The sequence below is a fragment of the Haemaphysalis longicornis genome, unplaced genomic scaffold (genome assembly GCF_048455015.1).
Source record: "Haemaphysalis longicornis isolate Haplotype H1 unplaced genomic scaffold, Haemaphysalis longicornis Haplotype H1 scaffold_1, whole genome shotgun sequence".
NCBI classification, from domain to species: Eukaryota; Metazoa; Arthropoda; class Arachnida; order Ixodida; family Ixodidae; genus Haemaphysalis; species Haemaphysalis longicornis.
Genome location: NW_027526203.1, coordinates 123,276,726 through 123,297,639, shown reverse-complemented (window position 1 = coordinate 123,297,639; position 20,914 = coordinate 123,276,726). Strand labels below are relative to the sequence as shown.

Below are 20,914 nucleotides of genomic sequence, written 5' to 3'. Positions count from 1 at the left end.
AAGAGCAGGAGGACACCGCCATTAGCAGGCCACCCTGGTGGCGCTTCCAGGCAACACCAATGTAGCTTATCAAATGTGCACAATAGACCCTTTGCAAAATGGCCAAATCGTTGGCAGAAAAGCAGCAAGCCACTCTGGCAACACTGTGCACCCGCTGCGCCACCATTAGAAAGGAAGCGAAAAGGCTGCGAGCACAGAGTTTCTATGGAGTAGCTACCGTCCATCGTCCACGTAATTGCATACGCGTCGTGGGGCAACACACTCGTGTAGCCGTGGGCGAAAACGTGCAACCACAACGGCGTTGCTACGACCTGCTTCCTTTCTAATGCCGTCGTCGCGCTCACCACCAGTGTTACCACCGCTGAATTCTCAGTGTTGTCCGCCTTTTTGCAAAGGGTCTACATAACAATACCCGACATGAAATTGCTCCAAATTGGTTTCAATGTATAACCTGCCCCACATGCATATAAAAATACCCCCACAGATTAACCCAAGTTGCCCCTAACCCCATAACATCTTCGTAAATCTTCAAAAATAATTACTGCAATCAAAATGTCAGTCATAACGGAACTATTGCTACAAAGTTGGGCAGAAAAAGTAATCCGTGCTTTTTGCCAACCCTAAACAAATGAGATACGTAACTGTAGGACATGGAGTAACAGACAAAGAACAAGACGGGGGGCAAACGCTGCTTTAAAGGGCGACTAGCGCTTTGCACGTCACAAGCGCTTCGCATGTTTCAACGTCAAAACAGTTTTTTTGAAAGCCATATACAGTCTAATCCCGCTACAACGAAATTTCCGCTTCAACGAAATATTTCCAATTCCCCGTCAGCTAGCCATAGAAGTCAATGCAACAAAGTCCTCGCCACAACGAACCATTTGCCTGGCTTGCTTTCGCTTCAACGAAATTTTCGATGATTCGGACTGGGTTTGAACAATTATTTTACAACAAAATAAGCGTAGCACCAGCTATCTGTAACTTTTTATACATTCAGGACGCTTAGTTTCACCGAAAACATGCGCGGTGCGCCCACACTCACCTAAAACAAAAACAAACTCATAGGTGGACGCCATTGTTTGATGGTGATAACGATGCGGCGGGCCGTCTTTACATGAGGCGCAAGCCAGGTTCGCCAAGTCGGAGCTATAGCCAATCCGTATCCAGTTGAAATCGCGCGAATGTGCTCTGCATCTGGCACAGCACCGTAATGTACGTGTTGTGAGCAGCTGTCCTTGCAGTTTTCCTTCTACAATTTTTCAAAGTCAAAAGCATAAATGTTTTCGTGTTTAGTCTTGAACCCGCTTCATACCATCTTAGTCGCGAGCGCGCGGTCGCGATAAATGCAAGCGCGCGCGCGTGGCTCGCCTGCCAAGGTCAGTTGCTGCTGTGCCTAGTCAGAGGATAAGATAATGGCGCCGTTCCTGCCACAGGTGAGAGGGGGCTTCAACTGCCTAGCAGCTATCTGCAAGTAATCAGCTCGGTGGAAACTCCTTGCTGTACAGCAATACGCTTTGCGCCTGCATTTCTTCACCTCTCCCCTTCTCCTCAGTGTCATGCGCTTTGCGTGCTGGTAAAAAAATGGATAAGCATTGGTATGTTTGTTATGTGAATAAACACGACGTTACTGCATGTCCCCCCTTTTTCTAAACACAGTATTATGCTGCAAATATGTGGAAATATAAGGGGCTATTTTTCTTGCCCTTCCGTGCTGTGTTGGGGCAGATGTCGCGTCAACGAATTTTCGCTTCAACAAAATTTTTTGCACGTCCAGTCAATTTCGTTGTATCGGGATTCGACTGTATCACAAAGCGGCATTAAAAAATACTTTTTCCAGCCGCGGTTGCAAAATATCAGTGTGAAAGGGCGAAAAAACAGCAATATTCGGAGTGCTGTATCTCCGCAATGGTGCCACTGAGCGCCGCGGCCATTTCGGTACAGTTAGATCGGCCGAGCGATCCACTTTCCGTTTCCGGTCACCTCTTTGGTTTGCTCATTCCCAAACGCACAAACGGCAGGAAAAGAAAGACACAGAACCAAAGCGAGCTACAGACGCTGACGCGCGATAGGCCCTCTGGTCGGGGTGTGCCGAAGACTGCTTTCCTGATTGATCGTTGCTGCAGCAACGCAAGCTGACGGCAATCTGAACTGCGTAGTGCGCGTTTCTGAGTGTCTTCGCTGCTTTGGTAGGCCGAGTTTCTGTTCAGCCATTTCATCGGCTATGGTATCAACATGGACATATCGCAACGAGAATGCCTGAGACTGAGCCAGATTACAGGAAGTTGGGTGGCCCAAAAGACGAAGGTCATCAAACGCTTCGCTGGCTACTTTGAAGCTTGGTATAATATTCTGCATTATTCCAACTTCAATGCATGCACATGTTTTCAGTATTCTCGACATTCTAGGCATCCAATATTCCTCGCAGCACAGCCATATGCACTAAACTATAGATGCATGCACTGGTATTAATAGTTTCCCGAAAAATTCTTTGTTAAACGCTACAGCAGTAAGGTACATATATAACACCGTGAACAGGTGTTATAAATGTGTTACCCCTAACTCTGACCTCTTTGCATGATTACTAGAAGTGCACGGGAAACGTTGCACAAGAAAGGCGAAGTGGCTCGCGCACATCGTGGCACACGTTTACCGCAACATATTATACTTTATCTCTGGCAGGGCTCATCAAGTTGCTTTTAAGATTAAATCTAACATCACAGGCATTAATTGTAACTACTGGCATACAATCGTAACCAGTTGTGCAGTCAGGCGATGCTCTAATGCGCAGTGGCTATGCCGTGCGCACCATAGCTTTTAACACGTTGGCCATTTCTCTCCCAAGGCCAGCAAGCCTACTGCCAAACATAGCAATAGCTAAGCATTTATTATAAACATCGCAAATTAGACGAAAACAAAGTTCACTTCGCGAACCGCTATCGTAAGTGCGCACACCATGTTTCACCCTCCGGGGTAAAGTCACGTGCGCCACGAAGCGTTCGATGACTTGTGATCTCAGGCATTCCCATCGTGATAACGTCCGTGCTAAATACCAAAGCAGACAAAATGACTGAAAAGAAAGTTCGCCGAGAGAAGCAGTGAAAATGAACTCAAGAGACACTCACTACGCAGTTCAGGCGGCCGCCGTCTTGCGTTGCCACAGGGATGCGCGGATATGTTTGGCAGACAGCAGTGAGAGTGGTCACTGACAATGCGGTTGAGCAGGCTACTCAGAAGGGCCACTTCAGCATGCTGGAACGAGCGCTCCAATCATAGGGCCAATCGTGCTTCAGAATCTATTTCTGGCTTCATTTGTGTGTCGTCCTTTCTGTGCCGCTCGTGCGTTTGTGAATGAAGATAAAAGAGACTACCTGAACCGTAAAGAGGATCGCTCGGCAGATCTAATGATAGCAAAATGGCCGTGCCCGGTGGCACCGTTGTGGAGGTACAGCGCTCCGAAAATTGACATTTTTTTTACCTTTTGCACTGATATTTTGTCACCGTAGCTGGTAAAAGTATTTTTTATGCCACTTTGTGACAGTTTTCGGCAGAAAAACTTTGCAAACACACAGAATAGAAAACATAGAAGCCGAATATGGGGCTTTCAAAAAAAAGATGTTTTGGTCATTGTTCTGAAGTTGAAAGCTGCGTCCCCACCTTAAAGTGAGAACTTAGACCAAATTTTCTGGCTGTCAATTCAAGAAAAACCATACCCAAAGCTCCACCCAATATCTTGCGAACAACAGTGCCAGGGGCATCTCTGAGTTGCTTTGCAAAGCAGGCAATAAGTACAAAAAGATTCAAAAATGCTCCTACGCCGTGTGGTTGAATTGCCCAGCAGCATGTTCAGTGGGGGTAGCAGCAATTGGTCACTGTTTATTATTTGAAACGAGCAGCTTCAATTAAAAAGAATGCACTAAAAATGTGAGGTGCTGCCGGCCCTACTCACCGACAGCATGCTACACGAGCCACTGTGCCCCTCGCCACCCATCAGAAAACGAGTCGACTGAGCTGCTTACTAGAAGAGCAAGAGGGGAGTAATTTTGTTCCCAACTCCACTCCTGGTGCTACCACTTTGGCTTTGTACCACCCCCCTGCCGCTCACTTGCGTATTTGCCTGTCGTGTGCACAGCGCTTTGACTCTGCGCCTCTGCGATTGCCTCCGTTCTTCCGCACAAGGGGCGTCGTGACTCACTCAAGAGGCGAACGATGCGCGGCTATGTGCTGCGGACAGCAGTGACAGCGATGACTGACGATGCGATCGAGCAGCCTACTCAGGTAGTGTCCTCGCAGGAGGCCCAACCTACAAGTCCCTCAGGGACTTTGTTTTCGCCAAGGACCTTTTGCTCAACTACGTGGGGCGCAGAAGTGCTCTTGAAAAAGATGTGCGCCAGCTTCGTACGAAGCAAACAAAGTTGGCCGACTACGGCTTCTTTTCTGTAAATGAGCAGTAGCACGACCTTGCTTGCCCATGAATAAATGTTTTGATCTGTTTTGTCTTTTCCGCAACCTAGTTATAACAATTTCTGCTTATAACAATGGAATTTCCCTGGCACCAGAATATTGTTATAATTGGACTAGACTTTTTATAAGAGCCGGACAGATGTGGCTCAATAAGCGCACAGAAGTGCTACTCGTTTCACCGCCTACCGATTGCACCTCAGAGCACATCTCTGGCGGGTCTCAATAATAAAAACTGAGGAAAAGCGGTGATTTTTGCCATACAACATGCCCTCGCATTATGCATGCGCACACACACATATGGCCTCGCACCAGGACAGTGAAAAGCCCATGCAGCTGCCAAGTCGTGGGAGACCCATCCTGCATACAGGACCTTGGTCAGCAGTACAGTCTTCCGCCTGCCCGAGAGTGTCTGGAGACCTACTATCTAACCCCCCTCATCGAGCAGAGAAGCTCTTGGGGTGTCAGCGAAATACCTCCAGCCCATTGCTGTGGCACTCTTTCTACACCCCTCGGCCTTCAGGGCAGCCGAGTGGCTCTAGTACAGTGCCCTCTCCGCCCACCTCAGTGAGGCTCGGCAGCGGTGACCACACCACCCCAACACCTTCCAGACGCCACGTTATCACTGCAAATTTCACACAACGTGAAACTAACCCCCGACTGAGGCTGATCAGTGCCCCAAAACCCGTGGTGTAATCACGCGTGCATCGAATGTTCCCTGCAAAGAAGAACCTCCGAAACAAGTCCACCACCCACCCCGAGCAACACTGCGGCACAAAGGAAGTGCTCACCTCGCATTTGCTCTTTTCGCCGGTGATGCGGAGGGGCTTGTCCATCATAGACTGCTGAGGGCCATCTTGGATCATCACCATTTTTACGTTGGCTCGTTCCTGCACAGCAGCCAACGCCCGTGTCACCGTCCGCTCGAATGTCGGAGGTGGATCACTCAAACGACCACCGTAGCTGATCTTTATAGGGAACACACTTTGAAATTGAAGAACGCCGCATTTGAGTTGCAACTCCTTAACCAACATGGGAATAGCCCACCCGAGTACCATGCCCAGGGGAAAGCACATTTTAGCGTGCATGCAGGCCAAAAAATTTCTTCGGGAGCAATGCGAGAACTTGCTCAACACCGCCTGTATAAACATTGCCTAACGCGTCGCCCGCTTTCCAATGGGAGCAGTAGGGACGCTTAGTTCAGGCACTCATCCGGTATGTGGCGCAGGCCGGCGGACATCCCGCCTTATGTCACTGCTCGCGAGTTGTGAACACTGCACCCACTTCTACAGCGTGTGTCTGTCAGCTTGCCTCGAAGGCGTGGGAGCGCCGCCTGGGGAACACTAGAAAAACTCAACTATTTTGCATAGTTTCCGAGAAGCGGCGCTGGCTGGCGCACATGAAAGCACGTAGGAAGGCTACGGACCGGGAAAGGGTAAGAGAGCGCAACGGGAGAGTGGCTGTTTGGCCATTTTTCGTCACTTGTTAGGCAAGGATTATACAGACGGCATTGCCTTGCTCCAGGACTCCCCAGCAAAGCTGAACCTAGATCACCAAAACCGATAGTTCGGACCCACCATCGTGTCCATAACATTAACTACCCTCCCATTGCGCAGACTTCAAATGAGGCTCTACTGTGTAGCCGAACCTTGCCAAAGCAAATTAACGAGGGGAACACAAAAGACCCGGCTGCTGGAATAGTTGGTTCATACAAAGCACAGTAGAGGTGGACGAGACTGGCAGTACCCCGTTTCACCCACGCTTTGTTCTGCGCTAACATATGTAAGCTGATTGGCATGTTTTCACCAGACACTGGTGAAAAAACTTCGCACTGAAACATACACTGTGGCAGAAGGTCGCACTGCAGTGCGCAGGCTACCCCCACCCAATAGAGGCCACCATACGATGTGTTCCCCAAAGTGGCCACCGCCTGCAGCCTTTGCAGTATTTGCGGCGGCCCACCCGTGCACCAGCAAAGAAGGTGAAAGGCATTCCAACATCTTGCACACAAAGGACTGGTGGCAGCCTGCTTTCGCCTCCCCCCTTCGAGACTGAGGCTACTCAAGAGACGGCATACCTGCAAGCCCCGAATGGTCTCCCCGCCTTTTCCGATGACCAGGCCCACCCGGGGCCCCGGCACCATGAGCTCTACCACCACGTGGCCATCATTCAGCTGGCTGGGGTCCCCTCCCCGGCTGATGATCTGGTTGATCATGTCCTTCGCCTTCCTGCAGCAGGCGGTCGAGGGGGCGGCACGAACATCACACTAGTGACCCCGGTAAAACTTGTTCACCCTGGCCTCGGCGCTACTTGTGTTCCTCTCCCATGGCTCCAGCATGCTGTGAGCACTCAGTCTTCACCCGCCTGACACAAGTTGGGCCACACTTGCGCAAACACTTTTCACCACTAAATACCGGCTTGCACTGTACAGCCCTGCAAACTAGAGGCACCCAGAAAGTGCAGTGCTGGAGAATACACTCTGTGAAGTTCCAACAGCAGTGTACCCAGCCTCCTTCCAGTTCAGTACATGTTTGGACAATACGTTTCCCCAAATTGCGAGCCTGCGGGGCAAAAGGGACACGTGGAGTCAAACGGGGCATGATACAAGGCACAGGCCAGGTCCTGGTCGCAGCCGGCGTGAGGGCGACTCCCAGGCATTGTACCATGCCCCGTTTGACCCCGCTCCTGTTGATATGCCACAGCTTCACTGCCAGCTTGCTCCCTTCAATAATTTAAACCGCATCAAAGTACAAATGGTGCAGTCCAATAGACAACTCAATATTTATTACTCGAGGAGAAAAATGCTACATGGCAAGTTTACTGCACCAACAATTTGGAAAGTCATAAAATGCAACATGAATTGCGCGAATCCGATTAGTACACCCCACAGTTGGCCCCCACAACAGCTCCAAAAAGACAAGCTTGTAGATGTGTACAAATACACAACTTTGTAGCGAAACAGCATGCCCCACAGTCAAAGCAAGGCTATTTGCAACTTTACGACTACCATGTGGTTTACCAACAAACAACAGTGGACAAAATCGATGCTTTGCAAAGAGAGAGAGAGAGAGAGAAAGAGAGAGAGAGCACTCACTCAATGGCGTGCCGTGGTCCAGTCAGGGTGCAGGGTCGCTCTGACAGACCCCCACAGTCGGGGGCCATCTGGATCTTGCACCCAGACTCCGCCTGCAGCCGGCTGATCTGCTCGCCTCCCCGGCCAATGACTGCGCATTAGCCACACACATCACACTTGCCTCCGCCCGCCCCCACCCACTCTCAGAGGGCCACTAGGCCGTCTACGTTCCAAAGGGGCCCAATAAACTATACGCCTCGAGATTCGCGATCGCTGCGCCGCCTGCCGCCGCTTCTCCGCGGCGTTTGCGGGATTAGCGCTGCGTGGCTGATAGGTGGTCATGCAGTGTTTTGGTTCTCTTTCGCTTCTCTTTGCCTTTCCGCGCACTAAACAACTTGTTATGATGACGTCTGTAAGCTAACTGCAAGTTTAGGGCACTTAAAAAAACAGCTGCGTCTTGGTAGAGCGCTCTAACGCCAAGAGATACCCGGGGAGGCGGTTCTGCGCGCTTCTTGGCCGCTCTTGCGGGCGTCGGCGACGGCAGCAGCATATCACCGAGGTCAGCTTCGAACACGTCAGCACAAGTGAATTCTATTTATTGTCGCCTCGTTTAGACCTGATATTGGCACTGTAAGAGGTTGGTTCGTTTTGCAGCGCAGACAACAGATGCGGCTTTGCTTCGAATATGTGCGTCGTAGAAAAATATGTTTCGGGGATGTGATAACCCAATAGCTGACAAAAACTTGTGCCTTTTATTGGAATATAAGCCACGCGAAAATATTAAGTACACTCAAAGGCTGTGCATTGTCCGATATGTGCCCACTCATGCCTTATAGTAAGAACCAAGGTATATGTTAATGAAACCACGGTAAAATGAATGGTCTGCAAGTCAGGAATAAATAGAATAGTCGTACGGGAATGAAAAAAAAAAAAACCGAGTGCAGCCTCTGAAATGCTAAAGACGTTTGTTTGAGCAAGGTAGTATTCACCAGACCAACTAGATGCGAAATGCACTCTTTCGCTAGACATGGGGGGGGGGAGGGGGGGGGGGGAGGAGTACGCTGAACTATCGTTGTTTACAAATGCGGAGCGAAATCAACGAATGAACGTTTTAGTATTCACACACACAAGCTGCGCGTTGACTTTTCGTTTGTTTTTGTCTTCAACGGACGGTTGATCACTCGGCGGACGCATTTTTTGAAGAATACAGCGTTGACAGTTCACAAGCGATACGAGGTGTCGTTGGAAGAGTTGATTGATTGATTGCAGGGTTTAACGCGCTGACGCAACGGAGACGATGAGGCACGCCGTAGTGGAGGGCTCCGTATTAATTTTGACCACCTGGAGATCCTTAACGTGCGCCGAAATCTCGTACACACGGGCTCGTTGGAAGAGTGTCGTATCTGATAAGGGTCTCTGATTTCGGTTTATGCTAGATTCTGCAGTGTCCCTGTGTCATATGACGATGTTTCGAAGAAGAGTTTGGTCACGGACGCGGATTACTCTATAAGCCCATCTTCGCGCTTCTCGTGGAGAATAAATGTAACAGATGAATCCTTGCGAGCGCTCACCTCGGGACAAGACGACCCATCATTAAATTTGTCGTCGTGTGCTGACTCCGGGGTGTAATTTTGCATTATCCATCGTACTTCTTTGGTACAATGTTTGTGAAATTTATGCCGCATTGGCTTGTTCATGGTACTGATCAATATCTGATATGTGATATTGGCAGGCGTAACTTGCGTGCTGTCGGAGTATGACTGCTCCACTGGATTTTGTAAGTGCACAAAGTCGATTTACATCATAGTGTGTATGGCCACAACATGACCATCGGAGGAAACACTGCTTACGGAGACACTGCCACTAAATTTCAGGGCAGCGGAATTGCAATCAGCTGCATGCAAATGCTGGCTTCGGGACGCCGGCCTGTGACACACGCCCGGCGCTCATATAGATCTCACTAAGAGCGCGTCATAAATGTTTATACTCTCGTGAACACACCACGCTTGCAAACAGAGTGCCTGCTCCACGTTATTCGGTATTTCGAACGCAAACAAACGGTAAATTGCTGTCTTGAACGAGCCCCAAAAGCAACGGCGACAGGGCGGAGCGGGTCGGGGACTCCCGCGCCTGCTTTTGAAGCGGGCCGCTAGGGGGATTTCAGTGGCGCCCCTACAGGCCACGCTCGAGGCGTATAGCATACGCTAGAAGCCGAAAAAAAGAACGTCGGCTCGAAACGAGAATTGAAGCCCCAACACTTCAACACGGAGAACCACTTGGCAAAACTATCGATCCAACATTTTCTCGTCAGACGATTTCTCACAACAGCTTGTTAGAATTACGATACGGAAAGCAAATAGACATTGATGCTTTCGGCAACTAATAACAAAAACACAATCACATATTCATTGCTGCACGAAGTAAACATCAAGAGCACATTCAAATTTCTTAATGTCACGACTTTCAACAATATGTTGCGGCAACGTGTTCCATGCTTCTATAACATCAGGAAAAAAACGAATTACGAAAGACGTCCGTGCGAGCACCGAAAGGGGGAACTGCCACGTCATAGTTTATTCAGCTGCTGAGCTTATTCGGGGGGCATACGTAATGTCTTATATATTTTTATCTTACCTTGTAATATCTGGGAGAATAATTTTAAGCGTTGCTTTTGTAGTCTAGTTTCCAGTTTCCAAACCGTTAGCGTCTTGGTAACTGAATCCGTCCTTTTATACTTCAAACATATAAACTGTGTGGAAAGTATCCGAATTCGTTCATTAAATACTTTTGGTGGGGGCTCCAGGCTGCACAAGCATATTCTAAAACAGGGCCCACAAATGTTTTATATGCAAGCAGCTTGACGTCTTTCGTAGCATTCGGTAATTTAGCATGCAAGAAACGCAGTCTTCTGTAAGAGGCACAGCATACTTTCTCAACATGTGCGCGCCATTTCAAATCACTCGTAATATGCACTCCCAAATATTTAAATGCACACACCTGCGGTAAGTAATTAGGTCTAATGCTGTAGGTAAATGGTAGAACGTTTTTCTGTTATATGCGTATATGTTGTCTTAGGATAATTTATTTTCATTTCCCACCCGGGCTGTTGCCTACATATTAGCCCATTGTTTTTTGCATGTTCAAAAACCTTACAGCAAACACTCATCAGAGATACTGGCCTGTCGTTGCTAAACAGCATCCTATCGCCACCTTTAAATATTGGTTTAACAATGGCGCTCAGCTAGTCTTTTGGGAGCGAATGTGTCAAGAGCAATTTTTTGAAGATGATGACTAAATAAGACGACATCCACTCCGCATACCGCCTCAAAAACAGTTGGTATTCCATCCGGTCCATTAGCCTTCTTTTCGTTCAAATTTAGTAACTGCTGAAACACGCCCGCTTGATCAAATGAAACTGGATCCATGGCGCATGCGCAAGCATGGGCCATTTCATAATCTTCATCCGTAAATGCCATCTTTGTAAATACAGAGTGGAAAAAGTGATTGAAACGATTAGCTATATCTTGTTTCTGAGTTAAAACATCGGAGCCAACCGCGATTTGTTCAATCCCTTCTTTCCGCTTGCTCATGTACAGCCACAATTTTCTAGGTGAAATGTGCAAGCAACCAGAATGAGTCATTAAAAAACCGTTTTTTGACGTAGCAATTTGGATTTTTAACGCTGCTCGTAATTGTGAAATCTCCTCAGAGTGGCCTTGTCCTTTCTGTAATCTCTTTACTTTGCGTTCAGTGTGTATAATATCCAGTGATCCAGAGATTAGTGTTCTTCGTTTTTTTTTATCGAATAGGAACAAACCTGTCTATGCAGCTGTTTATTATTGATTTTAATTTCTGCCACAAACAATCAACTGGCTCGCTTTCAGAGGCTAACTTGAAATCATCAAATGCAGTTTCCAAAAATCTAAAATTGACGTGTCATCTGCCCAGCCGTAGTCACTAACAGGCACCCGAACGAAGGGTTGTTTGCGACGTTTTGTACCACATAGAATCTCAACCGAAATCAGTTTGTTCCTTCTTCGACCGCGACACTAAAGTCCTCCATAGTGCCCGAAAGGAATACCAGGTCCAGCAGTGACTGGGACTGCGAGGTTACTCTAGTGTCCTGTTGATCAACTTGGTTAAGATTATGATTGATCACTATTTCAAACAGCTTTTCGCTACTAGTAGCATCCTTGTTACCGGTCGATAAAGAAATCCAGTCTGTTTGGTAGGTTAAAATCCCCGGCCAAGCACTAATTTCGTTGTCTGTTACATTTGAGCTCAAGAAAGCTCATTAGAAGGTAAATTCAAGGATCGTCAAGGGTTCGTAATTCTCAAGGATCGTCAAGGGTTCGTAATATTCCAGGACTTTCAAAGCCTTCCGAACATGCTTTTGAAGGGTCCGGGACCCGAATGAACCATTCACTGCCAGCTGGGGCACGACACCCGAAGCTGCTCCCCACTAAGGGCCCAGGACAGGAGAACAATCGAATGGAAATCACTCACTTAGTCCAACCATTTTGTCGGGTACACTCCACTCTTCAACAGCCGGTGCGGCGCTTGCCAGGGATCCCCTGCACAACAAGGGCTCCGGGGTCACCACACAGCTCTCCACCAGACGCAACACACATGCATTCCAATGTCACGTTCAGCTCCAACATACAAACGCAAGTTGGGGGCTACTGCAGCAGCAGCCCCACGTTGCATTTCCAGACGCAATTAACCCACGCTATAACGAGCTCCGCCAATGTCGCGCAGACAGCTTGGTCAGCTAAACTTTCAGCGTTATTGTTCCTGCCAGAAGAAAATGACTCGCAGCCACACATCTGGAGTGCAAGAACACCACACACGCAAACCAGGGCTAGAGTGCCCAAACAAAGAAAGCTCTTCCTTACTGCTCCATGGCAACACTCTTCCCATTAGCTCATGTCCCCCCTCCTCTTCTCCTAATCCCGCATGTCTGTGCAGGGCACGTACAGTCAAGGGGGAACTGGCTGCAATTGATGAAGCCAAGTAGTATGCGCCAAAAAGATGTTAAGAACTAATGGAACATGAAATCTGGCTGAACGGAATGTCACAAGCGTTCCGTCCCCCCCCCCCCCCCCCATATGCCTCTCCAGCATTCAACGAAACTCCAGATGAACAGAACACATTGCAGTTGTCCCCTCAGACAGCAGCTAACATAGTACCAGCCCAGTGCCGCAGCAAGAGTGAGGAGGAGCCCCACCCCATTTGGCCACACTGCCAACGCCAAACGAAGGCCTTTCAAGGAGCTCTTTGATGACAGTCTTTTGTAAACTTTACAGGCAAATTCTGGTATGCAGAAAAGGCAAATACTTACTTCAGAAAACGAGCAAACCTGTGTAGGTCACGAAGCCAACAAGCAAGCATGTTTCACACACTTCATGCAGCAATGACCGTTTGCCGCTGCTAACAAACACACTTGTGCACCACTAACACAAAAAAGTGGCTTTGGAAGTGCGAGTGTCAATACGGTAATCCGCAATTTTTGCTTCAAGTAGTGGCACAGATTATCTGAACTTTGGACAATTGGATTTTAGACCCCGAGGAGACTGAACACAAAGCTACGCCATTCGCTGGAACCAGTGTAGTTTTCAGACAACACTGTATTTCAACTTCCCCTTTGCAAAGCCAAAGCTTTTACATTAATTGTTTAACCCTTTCATTGTTGAGTTTATTTTGTAAGTGATCCTCATTCCCTGCTGGGTTTTCTTTTTTTTTTTTTTTCAGGTTCGTTTGGCAGAACTTTTAGGCTCTTAGTGCGCCACAATGCTCTGCGACGCTTTAGTGAGGATTACCTTATCCAAACAAAGTGTTCCAACAAGTGCCCCTTATCTAACAAATTAACACTTTCGTATTTACAAAAATAACTACCCACTAATTAGGATGTCTAGGTGTTTGGAAAACAATTTTAGTCAGATGTTTTTTAAAGAATGCACAGGGGCACCTCGCAGCTTTGGTTGCATCCGACTCGCCACAGCCAACGGTGCTGTGCCGCTGAGATAAGCCACAGCGACCAGATGAAGAAACATGGGCTTTATCAGTTCTCTAAAATTTATTCGACGCAATCTACACATTTAAGTTGCGTTTAAATAAATGTCGCGACACGTCCGCAATATTTTTTTTCATCTCAGTTATCTCAAAAGTGGCAGTGAAAGGGTTAAGCAGTAGTTTCTTTGCCATTGCAACTACAGGGTAGCGGGGTTACCACCCCGCTACATTTCAAACAAGGATGTTTTCCTTCTCATGTTAAGGGGATCTTCATGCTTCCTCCGTTCTGCAGTCCAGACAAAGTGCGCTTGTAGGCTAATCGCTTCAATTAGCTCGTTTTCGTACCACCTTGCAAAGCTGAATACTGCTGCCAGTATTGCATGGGCAAGGTAAAGGAAGAGCAAGTCAAATCACAACAGTGTCACTTTTCTGTCAGCGTCACAGCAGCACTGTTTCTGGCACTCTTTTTTGCGCAAGGTTTGGAAATCCGACCAACGACAGCTGTAAAATTAAACAGGAGCACTGTTTCTGGCACTCTTTTTTGCGCAAGGTTTGGAAATCCGACCAACGACGGCTGTAAAATTAAACAGGAGCACTGTTTCTGGCACTCTTTTTTGCGCAAGGTTTGGAAATCCGACCAACGACGGCTGTAAAATTAAACAGGAGCACTGTTTCTGGCACTCTTTTTTGCGCAAGGTTTGGAAATCCGACCAACGACGGCTGTAAAATTAAACACTATCACCTGCAGAACAGTCAGACCAAAAGAAAAAGTTATTTCAGCCAATCTTGTGGTCCAGCATTGCAAACTGACATAGGCCCGAAACTGCATACCTGAAGAGAATTTATGAACTATAGCCAGTTGGCCTGCAAGGTGCACATTGCAATGCGAGTCACCTCGATGTGTGCCAAACAGGGAAAACAGCAACAGCTCGGTATGCACCAGTTGGTGTGACATGATTAAAGGTTTTAAGGCACAAGAAAAATGCGGACACCAGAAGAAAATGAACGAACCACGCACGAGCGGCGATCAATGCTGAACTGTTTTTGATGCGCATTTGCGAATATTTGTTCAACGACTTTCACCTCACTGTACACCAGGAATTGAATTGCAAAATCAGTTTGCAAGCGTATGGTACCTTCCAAAGCTAAACGAGGCATTGAAGCGCTGAAAAATTACCTATGGACCCCAATTAGTTTCACCAGGGACATGTGCATATAACATTTTAGTTTTAGGTAAAGTAAACTTAACACTCTACGAAAGTAAGTCCTTTAAGCCTCTAATAAAATAATGCAATTTATCATTTAGCAGAGGAGCAGTTAGCTTTTACACTTCGCGAAGACGACGGCCGATCTTTGTGCGGATATATTTGTGAACATGAGCAAGGCTGGTTTTAGTTCACTTAGTGAGGGAGGAAAAGGTAGCACTAAATGTTTCTACTGGCATGTAGAACAGCCAGAGTTAGGTAGTCTAACTTTTGGAGGTGTCTAAGGGTTAGATATGGAGTGGGGCCAGCCAAGATACAGCAAATTTGCCCGCGGGAGTGCAAGTGGTCAAGGTTTTATAGGATTTTCTGTGGCAGATACAACAGGAATGATAAATGGACAAGCAAATGTGCCTTTCACACCATTTTTACAAGTAAGAATATTTTCAAGTAAGAAGGGCTTGCTAACTCCAGAAACATCGCAAGCACGCGCATAGTTTGTTGGCTTCTAAAAAATTGTGGGTATTGCTACCAATGCAGTTAGTTTGAAAACGTATGGTGCTTACGGTGGGCCAGCGCGGCTGTGTCGCAGAAATCCCAGGGAAACTCATCTCTGTGCAGTAACCAGACAAGCGCGAGCTCCATGGGACAAGTTCCTCATTTCTGTCACAGACCGTTCAGAACTTGTTTCGGCGACTCTCCGCCAGGTGCTACTTTGAATGGTTCCAGTTATTGCACTAAGTGGGTATCTGGCTAACCCTTCGCCATGGTGAGTTTTACTGCATACTCAACTTATGCGGATTACAATTTGGGCAAAAAAACATTTGCTTGCAGTCGGCCTTTAAAGGCCATGTCGGAGGCATCAACCGTGGCAGGCCCCAATGGGGGGTGCCCTTCTCATTGCCCCAGCTTTGATGTCGCACGGTTTTCCTTACCCACAGTGCCAACCAGAGAGTGGCCCGGGGCACGAGACCATGCAGAAGCGCTCAGACAGCCACACACACAAGGAAGAACGCCAAAAACTGAGCGGCAGACAAACAACTCGGACTAAACTTCAACCAACTGAAGCGGCCAACGTTTGGCCCAAGTTCCCGAGCCTAGTAACAGATGGCCCTTTTATGTTCTGCCGCTAGAGCCAGGTGTCCCACAACAACAGGATGCGCGTCACTCCCTGCACACGCGAGGCAAGCCAAGCTCGGCCAGCACGAGCACGTTTGGCCAGGGAATCTGCACTCCCGAGCATTGAACGAGAAAACGCAGTGCTCACCCAATGATGGCCACACGAAACCCCACTACACACCTACGAATGTGACAACACGGCACAGACGGTGGGGGGATAATAAGTCGGTCACTCACCTCTGTTGAGCCAGTGCCGCCAACTGGGCTCCAAAGGCTACAAGAAACGGGGGAGAGCAGCAAATCAAAACACTTGAACGCGTACGCATGCCACGAATGCACACACACAGATCCCACGGGGCAAAGGCAAGCAAGAGGGTGGCATTCGAGAGGTTCTTGCAATACCATTCACCTGCAGCGGGAATTACCAGGCAAGGCTACCGAACCCAAAGACCAAAAAAAGCGGGCCGTGCACAAGATGGGTTCCTTTTGTACCGCACGTACACCACCCCACAGAAGCAAGCCCAGGGAATTCGCGAGCCGCAGGAAACGAAGAACCCAGCAAGCCAAAGGTGGGGGTGAACTATGAGCCGCCACTCACGGTCATTTACGGCGGCCAGTTTCTTGGCGTCAGGTGAGCCATCTGAAAGGAGAGAGAGCAAGCGTACGTTTTCGGGCCATTCAGCAGGAGCAGAAGGAGACACGTGTCGGAGTGCTACTATCTAACCCCCCTCACCGAGCCATGCGGCCCTTGGGGTGCTAGCGAAAACACTCCGGAGCTCTTGCTTTTGCACCGTCATTACACCCCTCGGCCATACAACAGGGCACTGAGGGGCTCTAGCCAGTGCACACTGGGTCCACCCTGAACTCAGCAGAAGCTGCTGACTGGCAAAAGAACCACAGCCAGCCGCACCCCACGAGTTCACTGGAACCCTTTCAACGCAGAAAAACTGACCGCCAAAGAACGGGCATTCTGGCCTTTCCCCATTGCAACAGCTGGCCCAGTAAAGGCACCTCGAGTGCCAGCAGAAGACAGCTCGGCATATACATCAGTGATGTTACCAAAGCCCTCACATTGCAGGAGCAAGTACACTGCAAAACCCCTCTGCTGATCTCAAACATACAGCTCCCATAACACATGCAACCCATTTAGGGTCAAGGTGATTTTTGGAGAGCAACAGGCTGAAAAGAAACGAGTGCTGTTACCAGGGCCTCCCACTGCAGACTTGTCACTTGTTTGTCACTCACACAACTAGGTAATTGCAACTACAGAGTTAAGCCTGCTGCTCTCCATGAGCCCTTGCTGCAGTTACCCCTGCGTGTTTCCCACAACAGTGCTGCTGCCCAGTTCCACCGAACTTCTGTGTAGAGAAAATTCAATAATTGCGGCATACAATACTCGCCACACAAGAACCATTCCAAACTTCATTCTTTACAACAATTTCCTAATCACTAGCCCCCACCATGAATGCTGGAAAAATCCTAACAAAAAAGCCTGGCACACACATTCGACGCATTAGCATCACCCATAAAAATGGTAACCACTTGGACAAATGCTGGCCATTTTGGCATCAGCCCTGGGGTCACTTCTTGGCAACTGAATATTAATGGTGGCAACTTATAGCATCCAGAGCTAACTTCCTTGAGAAATACAGTTGCTGGGAGTACCACCCACTGCTAAGAAAAACATCAAATTCCATGCACCAAAGGTTAATTTTTCTTCCTGTGAAATGGCCCTTCACGAACAGTAGCATTGCAAACACTCGTGTAGGACCATTACAAAAATACCACTTGCAGCATATTCCCGGTACTCTACAAATTTCAAAATAACAGAACAAAAACTGCGTCTGCGGTAAAAACTTTGAAACTCAATCGCAAGAAGCCATCAACTTATTAGAAAGTGTTCACTTCTCATTAGGCCAACGCAAACTGCAAATGAATCGGTTAACTGTGCTGAAGCCTTATATACAGAGCTTGCATGTGACCTCACCACAGCCCTTTCTGGAGTGCTGCTCGCAGCTTTCCCAGTGCTGCTCGAGATAAGAGCGGCAGATAAACTTTCTGCTGTTCAATCAGTGCTCCAACATGGCAGCTACAGTGACTCAGTGCAAGCTATGTATGGGAGCCACAAGGGAAAACTCAGTACTCGAGCTTTCTAAGGATTTTAAATGCCACACTTTCCCTTGTAACACCGTCCATTAGTTAACCATTGCCACAGCAACCTCCAGGGCACAGAGTGCCCTCGAGGTTGCACTCTGTACAGCTGAAAATTTTGCTGAACCCGCAAATTGTTTGTCTTGGGCAGCAAGGTTTGTTCATTTAGAGATGCCCACAATACTACAGAATTCAATATTTTAATTTCACGCTCGGACGAACGTCGTCGGCGTGAACAGAGGGGCTCCGGATTATTTTGAATCGTACGTATGCAACGTAAAATCAGGTCCGCACGCACCGGCAGTACACGGGGGCCGCCACGTGGCAGCAGCGCCGTTGGACTGGTTCACTTGAAGAGTGCGGCTTGCGACACACCGTTCAAGGCCGATCGGATTCGCGCCGATAACGCACGACGGACGCACAAAGGCAAACCACGAGGAGCTTACCATTTCTGTCCATGCTATCCTCTAGGGGCCTCTTGGTTCCGCCGCCAGGTATGGCTCCTGCTTCCGAATTGGATGGGGGGTTAATCTTTGCAGCGATCTGCACAGAGCGCAGCCACTCGTGTGAAAACCGGCCCTATCGCGCATGATAAAAGGAACGGAAACGAGCAACAACAAAAAAAAAAGCCACGCTATCCAACGGGCCCCGCCGTTTGATTCCGCAGCCGGACACGACAGACGAAAAAAAACGGTGGGGGGGGGGGGGGTAGAAAAAAGGTCGCAGATCGCGCTCACAAGAACGAAGATGCCGGCACTGCATGAGTTGCACAGTTAAAGGGGGCCATTAGCTGCGTACGATGTCAGCGCGCGAAGATGGCGCCAGCACGGACAAAGCATAGGCTAATAGTTAGTCCTCGGAAGTTGCGGCGCTTAAGGGGATTTGTTTTCGCGCTTTTCAACCAGAATAGATCCAAAATCGCGAGAACAACGACCCGGCAGATTTTCCTTTCACGGCGCTTGGTTTTATACGGCAAAAGCGAAAAAAATGATTTTTTTTTTTCACCGGCACAGGCGCAGAAGAGGACAGATGGCAACAGGAAATCTCGTGCAATGTTTTTTTATGCCGAGTGCATAACCGATTCAAGACGCTGGGTATGGTTTTTTTTATACCATCATACACCTAACAAAAAAACGCCACGTTTGCTTGCCAGCGCCAACGACCTTCTCAGGAAGTTCAGCAACGCTTCGTTACACTTCTACCCATCATACGATCACTTTTACTACGGGACAAAGCTCTTCGCCGGTATCGAAATACGGCTGCGGCGGCAACTTGCGGCTGCAGCAAGCTACGCCGCGCACCACGCCGCCGCAACTAGGCCTACCTCAGCGGCGCCACAAATAGTACTCCCATATCGCAAAGTATAACTTCAATCAGCACCTTAGACAGCACTGCTGTCCTTCAGGGCGGCGGGGGCGTAGGGATCCAAGTAAGAGCCTATTTTTCCGCTGCATTTTCGTACTCCAGGCAGCTGGAATGCCACGATGCACGCGCCCGGCGCGAGACAATGAGGTGCCCCCCCTTCCCCCAGTAGGAACCGCGGCCCGGGCGACGATACCCTGGGCGCCTAAGAACCCGAATTACCTCAAAAACGTCGAACGACTCACCTGTCGCGCCCTTTGCACAGCATCCGCGAACGCTGCACTAGGATCGTACCCACTAGAAATATTTGATTGTGGCGGCGCAACCGCGGTGAAATCCGACATGCTGCAAGACCTCAAAATGGCGGTCACACCTTCGTCACGTGACTTCTTGATCCACGTCGAAAGAAAAACTGAGACGAAAGAGGCAGCAGCGATTGAAGCGCTAGTTGGTCACCAAGCGGCAAAAAAAAAAACAACCACTCAATGTATTGCCTTTTCACAAGCACTGTTTTATGCTGTTAGAAGCAAATTCAAATTTTTTATGTATATTCCTTTGTTTTCTGGTAGTTGTAAATTACTTCAGCAAAAAATTTGAACACACGCTGTATCACCCTTTTGAGGGTGAAGTAGCGCGCAACGACTTGGCGGCACAATTTGAAAGCTTCTAAACTGAACATTTGCTTTGATCCCTCTGGTTAAAGCCTTACTAATAAAAAATAGGCAAGAATTTTTTTTTGCCAAAGAGCATATTTCAGGCATGCTTAAACGACACAATTACTTTTTTTTATTTTTGCGCAAGACTTGCAATGCAAAGCTTTCGTTACGATCACCCTGTGGGTATAGTGCCTAGAATATTCTACTCGGAACATTGCTGGCGCTAGGCGGGACAAGGACGAGGATTTACACACACAGAGATGCTAAACAAACAGGATGTAGCGTTAACCACACGAGTAAGTTTGTCGCATGCTGCTCCGGGATTTTCTATAGGATACCTATGTCGTGCGGGAAGGCTTCCATAGGCCAAACTGGACGCTGCGTTAACGAACGACTCAGAGAACATAAAAATATGTGCAAGCAAGTCTCAGCCCCAGGGCAAAGACTGTATCAGTTCGCCATCGATTTCATTGTCGACAACAGAGACGGAACTATAGACTTGACAGTTCGTATGCAAACGCATGCGCATGACGAAAATTGCATACATTTTCATCGAGATTGATTCTCTTCCTGTCACGTCATCTGCATTTTTCTTTATAAGTTGTGTTGTTGTGATTAATAAATCAGTTGGTAGTGTGCGCTTCATTTGTGTGTGTAAATCCTCGTCCTTGTCCCGCCTAGCGCCAGCAATGTTCCGAGTAAAAACCAACCTCTGGTTAAAATATTCTAGGCACTATACTGTGGACATGCGGGGAGAGAGGTGCGCGCACATTTTCTACCTACACTTCACGTCCGCTTTCACGACCGTTTTCGGTATACAGTGTACTAGAAGTTTTAGAGCGGCCTGACCGGCGGCCTCCCCCATTGTTCCGCCGCTTCCT

At 48.3% G+C, this 20,914-nt stretch overlaps 1 protein-coding gene across 3 annotated transcripts in view; it reads right to left on the bottom strand.

The window, feature by feature from the left end:
* Nucleotides 1–19,785, bottom strand: part of Psi (P-element somatic inhibitor) — a 51,555-nt gene extending 31,770 nt beyond the window's left edge. The window contains exons 1-8 of one of the 3 annotated variants that reach the window (XM_077708008.1): nucleotides 19,623–19,785; nucleotides 18,462–18,558; nucleotides 16,463–16,504; nucleotides 16,102–16,138; nucleotides 12,038–12,105; nucleotides 7,553–7,682; nucleotides 6,536–6,686; nucleotides 5,250–5,348 (exon numbers count right to left, since the gene is read on the bottom strand). In XM_077708008.1, coding sequence (XP_077564134.1) covers nucleotides 5,250–5,348; nucleotides 6,536–6,686; nucleotides 7,553–7,682; nucleotides 12,038–12,105; nucleotides 16,102–16,138; nucleotides 16,463–16,504; nucleotides 18,462–18,558; nucleotides 19,623–19,721 — 723 coding nt within the window. In that variant the 5' untranslated portion in view covers nucleotides 19,722–19,785. The remainder of the gene's footprint in view (nucleotides 1–5,249; nucleotides 5,349–6,535; nucleotides 6,687–7,552; nucleotides 7,683–12,037; nucleotides 12,106–16,101; nucleotides 16,139–16,462; nucleotides 16,505–18,461; nucleotides 18,559–19,622) is intronic. The other 2 variants (XM_077708016.1, XM_077708020.1) reach the window with 2 other exon arrangements.
* Between the last annotated feature and the right edge of the window lie 1,129 nt (nucleotides 19,786–20,914).